The sequence below is a fragment of the Psammomys obesus genome, unplaced genomic scaffold (genome assembly GCF_907164565.1).
Source record: "Psammomys obesus unplaced genomic scaffold, mPsaObe1.curated_primary_1811, whole genome shotgun sequence".
NCBI classification, from domain to species: domain Eukaryota; kingdom Metazoa; phylum Chordata; class Mammalia; order Rodentia; family Muridae; genus Psammomys; species Psammomys obesus.
Window position 1 is genome coordinate 1,893,010 of NW_026592890.1, and position 12,462 is coordinate 1,905,471.

General features: G+C 43.7%; 1 protein-coding gene across 8 annotated transcripts in view; it reads right to left on the reverse strand.

Annotated features, from left to right (window-relative positions):
* Syne1 (spectrin repeat containing nuclear envelope protein 1) overlaps positions 1 to 12,462 on the reverse strand; it is a 461,163-nt gene that overhangs the window by 256,837 nt on the left and 191,864 nt on the right. For all 8 annotated transcript variants that reach the window (XM_055615901.1, XM_055615897.1, XM_055615895.1 and 5 more), the window contains 5 exons: positions 11,512 to 11,662; positions 10,997 to 11,155; positions 9,155 to 9,337; positions 3,821 to 3,922; positions 1,492 to 1,695 (listed from right to left, as the gene is read on the reverse strand). In XM_055615901.1, the coding sequence (XP_055471876.1) occupies positions 1,492 to 1,695; positions 3,821 to 3,922; positions 9,155 to 9,337; positions 10,997 to 11,155; positions 11,512 to 11,662 (799 nt within the window). The remainder of the gene's footprint in view (positions 1 to 1,491; positions 1,696 to 3,820; positions 3,923 to 9,154; positions 9,338 to 10,996; positions 11,156 to 11,511; positions 11,663 to 12,462) is intronic.

The following is a 12,462-nucleotide window of genomic DNA, read 5'->3' on the forward strand; positions in this document are numbered from 1 at the left end:
TGTGTCTGCATGTGGGTGGAGCTTAGAGGACAGCCACCAGGAGCTTTCCATCTTGATTTTTGAGACAGTCTCCGGACTTTGCTAGGCTGACTGAGTCACAGGGATTTATCTGTCTCCACCCCAGCACTAAGAGTATAAGATTACAAGTTTGAGCCACAAACACAGCTTTCTCTCTCTCTCTCTCTCTCTCTCTCAAGGTCAGTTTATGTTCTCAAGCTTGTCCAGCAAGGAGATCACCAAATAAGCTGTCACCCAGTCCTGCACTGATTCTTTAATAAAATGTGTCTGTCCTCCTTGGTAACAGCTACTGGAGGAGGCTGGAATCTGTGCCGTAGTCTCAGATCACAAACTATTCTAGCTAGAGTTCCTTGGCTCTGATCCTGAGTTCAAGTTCTAAGTTAGAAACTAGTGCAGCCAGCCCTTATTGTTCAGTGGATCACTGTGTGCTTCTGTGTAGGGATTACAGGGCACAGGGACACACCAGCAGCAGACTTAAAGCTCTGTGTCCTGGGCTGTGGCCTAGTGTAAAACCATGCTCAGGAAGAACAGTGGCCAGGGCTGGAGGCTGGCTCAGTGGTCAAAAGTTCATGCTGTTCTCACAGAGGACCGAGTTGGTTCCCCACCCCAGGCTCACAAACACCTGTCACTCCAAACCCTCTTCTGCACTCTCTGGACACCTGGACACACATGTGAACGCATACACACACAGACACACACACACACAGACACACACTCACACACACACACGAAGAAAGAAAGGCATCTTTTACAAAAGAACAATGTTGAAAAGTCAGCACGATATATCTACTTTACAAACAGTTGAGCAGAGCTGTCATCTGTTAGTGTGAAGAAAGGACATAGGATGATTTTCTCACTTAAAAAAATTACAGTATTCTATAGATGAAAGTGTTCAAATGAAACACAAAGCTAATTAAGTGATGAGATAATTAAGCTATGAGATTCAAGCCTAAAAACTGATGGAGTCAAAAAAGCTTTCCACGGGCCTCACCCTTTTACAAAACAGAATATATGATAGATAGATAGATAGATAGATAGATAGATAGATAGATAGATAGATATACGAATTTTCAACATTGTTCTTTCGAAAAAGATCTCTTTCTCTCTCCTGTGAATATCTATATCCATGTACATATATTATAAGATCTATATTATATACAGATCTGTAACATAACACATACTATATCCATAACATGTACCATGTAAATACAAATATGTATAAATATAGATGCACACATATATGCACAGCTGGCCGGTGGGGCCTACAGCAATGCACGTTGTCTACCCTCACCCATCCCTCACTTCCTCACGCCACTCACTCCTCTCTGTCTAATATGATGAATTGGTTAGTCTGGATGCTAATACTTCGCATATGAGTATTTGAAAGCAGAAGTTATATCTTTATCACAGTTACGAGACAGGAGAATGACTACAGACTGCAAGAGGAAGCAATGGAGGAGAGTTCTAACCTACCTTGACTTTCTTCAGCCCCTCACACGTCTTGGTTTGGGCACATCTGGCCAATGATTCCTCCACACTGATCAGCCACGTTGTTATGTCCTTGACGAATCGTTCCACTTGGGTACTTTGAGTAGTGAAATCCTTCAGGGTTCCCTTTGCCTCCTCGGTGAGTTCTTTGGCATGCTCCAGTGTCTGCCGTAAGTCTGCTTCTATAAACTAAATATAAAACTCAGTTTTGTGAAAACCGGGGAGGACGGAAAGCACACTCACTGGCTAGGAATTCTGTTTATGTGTAACTCCATCAAGAACACATTAGGCTCACCATGGAAGCCACTCCAGCACTAACGGCCTTCCCTGGATGGAAAGCCAGAAGAGTGAGCTGCCAAGCACATTGAGGGAAAGGAAAGAGCAGAGCTGCAGCTAACCCTGTGCCTGAATAGAGTGTGGCTTTGATGGAGGCTCCAGGGAAGAGGAGATCACATACTAAAAGGCCAAGAGTTAATTCTCCACTGGGGACGCTCACACAGGCCGGCTTGGGTGTGACTCTGGTCGGAGGAAACCCACCATAGGATTTAACAGCGAAGCAATTTTATCCTCTAAGATGTATATCCTGTACGGCTATTTGCTTTCGTCTCCTGGGATGAGGCATTTCAGGAAAGTTGTTTTTTGTGGCTCCTGAGTTAATAAAAGGACTTACAACTACTCTTAACTAAAAACTGGTCTTAATCCCCCAACTCAAAGATCAGGGCTAAAGGCCTCCTGTATTTTTAACTCCTATCTCAGAGCAGCTGTGAGCAATGAGTGAGAGCCTCTTTTCTTCATGCTTTGCTGTGAGCTTCTATTCCTGCCTGGCACAGCTGGAGTTCCCACAAGCCTGGGTGGTGGGAGAGGCGTTCAGAACGGAAGACTCGCTAGGTACCTCATGCAGCCCTGCTTTTCTCGGTCTGTGGGTTTTTTTTTGCTGAGAATGCCCTCAATGCTGAGACCCCCAGCTGAAGGTCCCTAGATGAGCTTGTGCACTCTACAATGCCTCTTTACTCTGTCTTTTCTTAGGCCAACACATCGCAGAGTTTATCCCTTTAGGAAGCCTTCTTAGACAAACCAGCTGTCCTCACACTGTGGGCTTTAGGGTGGTCTCTTCCTTCACTCATAACTTTTGGGCTGAGGCCACATGCTGGCACTCGCACCCACCCCAACCACCACCACAAGTGCTGCTGAGATGCAGGCCACCCATGCAAGCATTTACTCTTGGGTAAATATACCAATAGTCAGCCAGTCTGCCTGGGCGAGGGTTTAGAACCAGACACTAGTGGCTGCCAGCTGCAAGAGAGAAATTAGCCTGCCCTTTAAGTGGTGCCACAGAAGTCCTTCTACCTATACGTGAGGACAGTTAAGATATATCATCCTACTTCCTTGGGGGAAGGGAGAGGGGAGGCAAGCAGAGAGAAAGAGAAGAAGAGGTGCAGAATAACAGTAGCTCACACTCCAAGTCCTTGCTAAATCCTCACTCTGTAAATATCCATTGATGACTCGGCTCTGTGTGACAGTAGCCACATATTTCTCAGTTGTGAATAGGAATGTCACTTCCTGTTTCAGGTGACATGTCCAAGAGTCCCATACATGTCTGAGATCAGTACCAAGCATGGCTAAGTCACTTAAAGAGAGAATGGTACAAGAAGAGAAAACACAGAGAAAATCCATGAACATAGCTTTTTTAAAAAGTATGGAAAGGTACCCCAGAGACTAGAGACCTCAGCCAGGATTCGGTGAGGCTATCGGCCAAAGCAGACCTACCACACTGGGTGTGTCGATGGCTCAGACACTACAGTAGCCCAAACCTGGGCAACCTGACTCCTCCCTGACCTGGGACTGGGACCTTATAAGAGGAAGGGAGAGTAGCAGTCCTGACCAGTCCCCAGGCCCAGTTACTGTGTAAATGAATCAGCACATTATTCGTAAGAACACATAGTCCTTAAGGGAGTTCTATTCCTGTCTAAATGGAAAAATGTAGCAAGAAACAATACAGTTGATAATGCATCCAAACTTCAGTAAGAGCAGAACTACTCTTATTGTAACATTAGAGTGTTTGAGTTGTAAATATACAATAAATATGGGAAAATAGAATTCTGCTGATGTTAATGTTTAACCCTTATATATTCAAAAGCCCATGTTTTCCAGTTATTATGGTGATACGGAGAAATACACACACACACACACACACACACACACACACACACACACACACGCACACGCATTCACCTACGTCTCGCATTTTGGGAGTAAGGATGTTTGTGATTGGCTGTTAGATGGCATTTGCTAAAAAAAGTCACCACGTGCTTACCTGAAGGTCTGTCGGTGTTTCTGGATTTTTCGTTAGTTCTTTGAGATCACTGATTTTGGAACGCAGTTCTTCCAATTTCAAGGCTTTGTTCTTAACTTCAGACTATGAAAGCAAAGACACGGAGGAAAGAGATCACTAATCTAAAGATCAACAGGCTACGTTTGCTTGGCCTCTTCTACTGAGACACACAGGGCTCCAGCTTTAAGCAGTACTTAGAAAATCCGCTCCACTTCCTCACAGGCGTGGAAAACCATTAATGTTCACTCTGAATAAGAGGAGGTATGTGGGGACGTCATCCTTCCCACCCTCCTTTATTAGGAAAGAAGATCCCTGGAAAAAATAAGGCACTGACCCAAAGTGCTGAGTCAGCGCAGATGCCCACTAGGCTGTCATTTATTCATTAGCGGTATTAGTGCCAGTTACTATGGCAACGTTACAGTCTTGCAGAAGCATGCTAACACAAATGCACATCAGGACTGCCAGCGACTGTCAACCATACACAGAAGACACACTTCAAATAAATATTTACAGGACCTGATGCAGAAATAATTTTGACATTGTATAGGTTACCTCCTCTTTTTTTGCATCAACAATTAACACCAAAAAAATCATTACTGAGCAAAGATGCTTATGAACTTCATAGTTTTGAGTCACAAAAGAATGCTTAAGGAAAGAGCATTCTCAGCTTGGAAAACAGAATTTAGTGCTTTGTGGTTGCAGAGCTTCCGATGGCCTGAGCTCAGAAAGCAATTCACCATAACAATGTGGGACTCACTGCCAGGACTGGTGGCCTTTTACAGAAGCAGTTAGGGAAGTCACCTGCTGAGCTACACTCATTTGGGGCTGGTGGGAAGGAAGGCCCAGCAGTAGGAAGGACAGGGCCAGGTGTACTGATCTACCAACTGGCATGTCACATGGTCAGCAGCTAAAAGCTCATCTCTGAGAGACTGAACCAGATAGCAGAGTTTCTGCAGCCAGCAAGAGAAGGCTCACCTGACAACTTGGCCTGCTAAAAACCATGCTGCAGCACTCACCATCACTGCAGGCTCTAAGCATGACCTCACTATCCCTGTGGAGCAGGAGGCACACCATACAATAGCACAGCATGGCATGCCCCATGTCTGCGGCAGATGGAAGAAACACTAGGAATCCAAAGGCTTAGAGCACACTGATGTGCATGACAGTGATTAGTAAATGATGATGTGCCTTTTGGGACATGGTCTTGCCAGGTGACCAAGCTCACCCAAAACTTGTAGGCATCGCACTGTCTCAGCCTCCAAGGTACTGAGATCACAGGTGTGAAACATCACCACCAACCCCGGCAAAATGATAAATTTTGAGTATTCATTAATTTCTGTTTGTAATGGGATCTCTTGAACTGTAGTTTTATTCATGATCAGGCTTGAGTGTTTTGTCTGCATGTCTGCATGTACAGTGTGTTCATATCTAGTGCCCACTGAGGCCAGAAGAAAGTAATTGATCTCCAGGAAATGCAGGCACATGTGGTTGTGAGCTGCCATGTTGGTGCTGGGAACTGAACCCAGGTCCTCTATAGGAAGACGATATCCACAAAGTCATCTCTGCAGGCCCTACAGTTAGGTTTGTGGTTTTTTTTAAAGATTTATTTTACTTTTTAAATTGTGTGTATGTGTGCATGTGTGTGTTTGTCTAGATGCACATACATGTGTGTGTGTGAATTCGTGTGTGCTAGTGTGTTTATATGTGTGTGTGCACGTACGTGCAGCTGCCTGTGGAGGCCAGAGGCATTGGATTCTCCTGGAGTTACATGTTGCTGTGAACTTCCCAAGGTGGGAGCTGGGAACTGACCTTAGGTCCTCTACAAGAGCAATACATGCCGTGTTCCAGCCACTCAACTGAGTTGCTTGGTTTTGTTTTTGTTTTTAATTTATGTTTTATTTTATGGTTGGGTATTTTGTCTGCATGTATGTCTGTGTACCACAAGCATGCATGGTTCCTGTAGCGGCCAGAAGACGGTGTCAGCTTGCCTGGAACCGTTACAAACGGTTGTGGGTCTCCATGTGGAAAATGGAAATTGGACATGGAAGAGCAGCCTGTGCTTTTATGCAGCAAACCATCTCTCCAGCCAACACTGTTTAAACAACTGCGTTCAATGCTGTCTCACACAATTCTTTTCTTTATTAGATTTTCACATTAATTACAGTTTATTGACTTTGTATCCCAGCTGTAGCCCGATCCCTCATTCCCTCCCAATCTCACCCTCCCTCCCTTATCTCCTCCTTGCCTCTCACAAAAGTCCACTGATAGGGGAGGTCCTCCTCCTCTTCTATCTGACCCTAGCTTATCAGGTCTCTTCAGGACCGGCTGCAATGTCCTCCTCTGTGGCCTAGCAAGACTGCTCCTCCCATGGGGGTGGGGAGGTCAAAGAGCCAGTCACTGAGTTCATGTCAGAGACAGTCCCTGTTCCCCTTACTAGGGAACCCATTTGGATAATGAGCTGCCATGTGCTCCTTTTGAGCAGGAGTTCTAGGTTATATACATGCATGGTCCGTGGTTGGAGAATCAGTCTCAGAAAAGACCCCTGTGCCCAGATATATTTGGTCCTTGTGGAGCTCCTGTTCTTTCCAGATCTTGCTAACTCCCCCTTCCTTCATATGATTCCCTGCACTCTGCCCAAGGTTTGGTTATGTGTCTCAGCATCTGCTTTGATACACTGCTAGGTAGAGTCTTTCAGAGGCCCTCTGTGGTAGGCTCCTGTACTTGTTTTCTCCTACTTCCAATGTCCATCCCATTTGTCTTTCTAAGTGAGGACTGATCATCTCATCCCAAGTCCTCCTTCTTGTTTAGCTTCTTTAGGTGTACAGATTTTAGTATTTTATCCTATCTATAGGTCTAGCATTCACTTATAAGTGAGTATATACCGTGTGTGTCTTTCTGCTTCTGGGATACATCACTCAGAATAATCTTTTCTAGATCCCACCATTTACCTGCAAATTTCATGATTTCCTTGTTTTTAATTGCTGAGTAGCATTCCACTGTGTAAATGTACCACAATTTCTGTATCCTGAAAACATCTGGGTTGTTTCCAGGTTCTGGCTATTATGAATAAACCTGCTATGAACATGGTTGTGCAAGTGTCCTTGTGTACTTGAGCATTTTTGGATATATGCCTAGGAGTGGTATAGCTTGATCTTAAGGAAGCACCATCCTAATTATCTGAAAAAGCACCAGATTGATTTCCAAAGTGGTTGTACAAGTTTACATTCCCACCAGCAGTGGAGGAGGGTTCCCCTTTCTCCACAACCTCTCCAGCATGTGCTGTCACTTGAGATTTTGATCTTAGCCATTCTGATTGGTGTAAGGTGAAATCTCAGGGTCATTTTGATTTGCATCTCCCTGATGGCTAAGAACGTTGAGCATTTCTTTAAGTGTTTCTCTGCCATTCTATATTCTTCTACAGAGAATTCTCTGTTTAGCTCAATACCCCATTTTTAATTGGATTGCTTGATTTGTTGCTTTTTAACTTACACAATTCTTAACAACCACTTTTTTTTTAAGCCTGAATGCCTGACTCCAGCATAGATCACTATATGATTTGTAATATTAATTTTAACATTGGTGATCGCAACTGAAATGACCTTGGAATTCTTTATTATGTCTGAATGTGTAGTCTGTATAGTTTTATTAAGTTCTGATACATGTAGAAATTGGAATTAATTACAAAATCTGTCAAAAACTGAGTCAGAGATGCCAGGTAACTTAGGCAGTACACTGAAATCAGACTACAGTCATTCATTTGGCTCCTTGTACATTCCAGCTGGGGTGCTGGGCTGTCGAGTATGCTTAGGCAGATCCCTTACCAAGAGGACAGCAATTCGATGTCTTCTGAAACAGCTTGCTCTCTCTAGTTCCTAATCACAGCCCAATTGTCACTGTGTATCTTTTAAGTTGTGTGTAAAATGTATCAGCATGTGTTTGTGTGTGGGCATATGTACAGATCTGTGCACCTGTGTGTGAAGGCCAGAGGTCAACACTGAGCATCTTCCTCCATTGCTCTCCATCTTGTATGTTGAGGAAGGCTCTCTCAGTTGAACCCAGAGCTCACTGATTTGGAAAGTCTGACTACCAGCTTGCTCCGGGACCCCCTGCCACTGATTCATAGGGACAGGATTACAGACAGATCACCATGCTCATAAGCTTTTATGAGATTTCTGGTGAGCCAAGATCAGGATCTCACGCTTATGCCTCATAAACACAGTGAACAAAAGCAACTCGGGAAAGAAGGATTTATTTGGCTTATTCTCGTGCATCAGTCCATCACTGAGGGAAGTGAGGGCAGGAGCTCAAGCAGAAGAGGCAGGAACCAGGGGTGCAAGCTGCTCCCTGGCCTGCTCTCCATCTCTTGTTCAGGTTGCTCTTGCCTACATCCCAAGGCCTAGAGACAGCCCCTCCTACATAAATCATTAATCAAGAAGGCTGTAGAGGCCAATCTGCTGGAAGGGATTCCTCAATTAAGGATCCCTCTTTCCAGATGGCTCTAGTTTGTATCAAGTCACCAAAAACCCAGCACAACATTTGCTAGAGATTTCTTGAGTCAATTTTAAAATCAATGCGATACATGGGATTGAAAGTAGTTTAAGATAAATAAGCAAGTACAGTTTTAAAAGGCCATGTATTTCCTAACCTTAGGTTTCTTCTATTTCCACAATAAAGTGTAACACAGCATAGTGCAAGTACTCAGTGAAAGATTTTTTTTCTGAATGACAAACAATAGGTACAAAAAGTTACAAAAGGTACCATATTCTCAGAATAATTGGACATTTTGTAAGCTTTTCTTCTTTTACTTAGATTTGAATGGGTTGAGTGAAAATTATCCCCGTCTGTTGGAAGACTTGGTGGCCAGTAGGTGGCACTGTTTGAAAGGCCATAGAAGCTTTGGCAGGTGAAGTCTTGCTGGAGGAAATCTTTCCAGGGGGTTGGCTTTGAGGGCTCATCCCCTAGCCCCACTTCCAGACAGCCAGCCTCACACGCCTGCGGGCACGCTGTCCCTGCTATGATGGGCTGTATCCTTCCTGGAACTGTAAGCGTAAATAAACTCTCTCTCCAAAGCTGATTCTGTCAGGGCGTTTTTATCACAGCCACGGAAAAGCAACTAACACAAGCCCCAACTAAGAAACAATTCTTTTAAATGCTTAACTAGAGCCTAATCAATGCTTTAAATCAACAGCTGACGTTCGGCGACCTGTTATACTCATCCGCGTCTTTGAAAGGCAGAATGGACTCAGGAATAGCCACTTCCTCTCGTACTTTATGTAATGATGCACCCCAGCCCCACGTGCACACACCATCAGTTACCTCAAATTCTCTCAGGGATTCCTCAGCTCTGATGCTGTTGTTCAGGTCGCTGACGGTTTCAGCCAGCTGAGGGAGACAGCTGCTGGACCACCCTTCAATCTCATCTTTACCTGAAAGGACGTCATCCCAGATGGACAGGCTTGCCCTCAACCTGTCCATGTTTTCTTCAATTCTCTCTGAGGCCTGGGAAAGAATGGACCAGCCGAGTCATGAAATATGAGGATCTGGGGCCTCCATCCCCCCCCCCCATAAATTCTTTCCTGGTTAGAGAAATTAAAAACAGATAGTTTTAAAGTAATCATTGTACATTAACCAGCGCACCTTAAATGCTAACCAATACACAGAGTAAATCCAGTGATGGGAGAGTTGTTGGAATCACGAGATGTAAGTCAGGGTTCTAATGACAAGGGGCATGTTAGAATGCTCAGAGGTGTCCCTCGCTACATAAGAGTAATGAGGCCTCCATAGGGTTGCATTATACTTATTTATTATTTTACGTGAATGGGCATCTTGCCTGCGTGTGTGTATATGTACCTGATGTGCACAGTGCCTGTGGAGGCCAGAGGAGGCTGTCACAGCCCCCTGTGACTAGGGTTACACATGGCTGTGAGCTGCTGTGTGAGCGCAGGGGATCAACCCTCGGCCTTCCCCAAGAGCAGCCAGTGCTCTTGACCTCTGAGCCACCTCTCTGGCCCTGGAGTTACTTTCAAAGCACTTTTATTTGGAATGTTGTCATATGGGGATGGACATTAATTAGACTTGAGCAGATCCCTGATAAAAGAAAAGAGTTAGCATCTGGCCAGGAGCTGGTGAATGACGGTGCAAGAACTCAGAGCTACGGGACCGATGCTCTTCAGCACCCTACAGCCTCTGCACTCGAAGTTGCTACTTCTTGGGATTTAAGTTCCTATCAGATATGAGTATATTAACTGCTTTTTAGTCATGGCTCCAACATTTTGAGAAGGGAAACATTCCAGGTTAGAATTTGTAATGCTTGAAGCTATATGAAATCTCAGACACCTGTTGGTAAATTTGTCAAGCTAATTCATGTAACTTTTTACCATCTCCAACTATTATGTGGACACTATTTTTTTTTCACTTTGGAGTTGTGGTGGTTGATCTGGAGCCAACATGTATTCAGATTGTTACTGCTTGCCTCATCCCCACCCCTCCCTCAGAGATTCTTACTGTTCTATGAGCAAACTTTCATGTAACCAGAATGACATGTGTGAACCTTGCCTCACAAATTATCCCTGATCGGCCAATAAAAAGTTCCTATACCTGGGCTGTGTGGGAGAGAGGAGGCAGAGCTAAGGTTCAGGGGCATGGGGAGGAGGAGGGGGAGAAGCATCAGGAGAGAAGCGAGACAGGAGAGGTGCAGGGAGGAGAAAGGAAACAGAGTCCACATGGGTTAAAGATGAACTGGAAGTGCACGGCCAGAGGGAGAATGGAGATGAAAAATGTGGGCAAATATTTATGGGATTTTGTATGTTAAGTAGCTCAGATAGGATGGTTAGAGCAAATGGCATGGGATGCTGTGGCTGGGAGATTTGAAGACAGCTTATGGAGTTAGTTTCTACCTAGTTCCAGTGTATAGGCATACTAAAAATCTAACCGGTGTCCGTGTGTGCTTTTATTTCTATAATAGAATATTATATATATAATATAATATAGAATATGTAATAAAATAATAACTGTACGTGTTAATAGTTGATATTAACAGCCATTTTCTACTACAGGAGTTGACTCAGAAAGTCTTAACCAGCTCTCTGGTTAATCTCTGCCGGTTTGACTGAGGAACTGTGTGTAAAGCCGCTCATGGACACCAGGGGGCGCGCTTACATCCAGCCACTTGTCCAAGGTGCTTTCCATGTCTGTCTTGACCAAGCTGAAATCCCCACTGTGGATTTTTTTCAGCTCAGATAACAAGTGTTTGCCTTTGCTGGTAAAATCATTCAGTTCTTTCTGTTTGGAATTCATTTCGTTCTTGATAGTTTCATGCTGTGGGCATAAATGTTTCCTTAATTAGTAAAACAACCAGTGATAAGGGTTTAAAAACATTTGCCTCTAAGAAATAATTTTGTTAGCTTTATTGCAGAAATTAACAATCATAAATTGTATATATATATGTATCTATACACAACTGTATGTATACACATATACATATGTATATTTATATATAATCTTCTTGAATTAAAAGATTTTAGGATATTAATATTAGAAAAAAGTTGAACTGCTAACAGTAATTATTCACATCTAAATGTACTAACAGGAACAATTTCACAGAGAACTGCTTGAAGAGTAAAAGGCATGAACTAGCACAGGAGACCACATAAATAAATGCATTTGCATTTTACCTTGGAAAAAGCCCACTTAAGGTCCTCCAGGTCCTTGATGGTAGCTCTCATTGCAATAACATTGCTAGCATTTTCCAGAACTTTACACACAGCTGACTTCAAGTTCTGATATTCTCTTACTAAGCCAATAAGTCCACAGCACTGACCCTGGCTGTAACGATTAAAGAAAACATCTCATTTATCACTCATCAGGGAGGGGACGAGTGCTCTTGGGCTGCACCTACTGTACTGCTGCACAGGTTCAGAGATGGGCACGGGTGCCAAGAGAGAGCCATGCTCTCCCGGCTGACATCAGCCCTGCTACTAGTTAACTCTGCTTGACTTAAACTCCAGCGTGTCCTACAACGCAGTCTTCCACACGTCACTAAAATATTTCACGTTTTAAGGTGGTTTCTCATGCAGCTTTAGTTATTTTCTGATGGCATAAATAAGAGGGGAAGGTGGGAAGAAAGAAGCCAATAACAGATAAAATAAAACAATGTTTGTGTGACATGGTTAAAGTAAAAACTATGTTAACAGTCATGATACAAGCCATTCCCAGTTTTGCTTCAAAGGCCTTCGTATATGATGGAACTGGGCCCCGGGGGTCACTTCTATAAATAAAAATGAGTGGCCAAGTGTCCCGGCACCCTGCATTGGAGAGCACCTCTGCACCAGGTTGATGGTGAGGAGGTGCATGCCTTCACCTTCCTTATTCTCCTGCTGCATTTGTTTATTCTTCAGCTAAAAAAGAAATTCACAGTTATCCTTACTCACATGACTCCTTCAATCCGTTTTTAAAATTTAAAAATACAGATAGTTAATTGTTCCTGTTTGTCTGTGTATGTGTGCATAGATGTTTGCGTGTTTGTGAAGGATGGATGCCAACGTTTTTCTCAATGCATCTCTTCATTATTATTATTATTTGAATGGGGCTCTCACTGTACCTGGGCCTTGCCATTTCATGTAAAC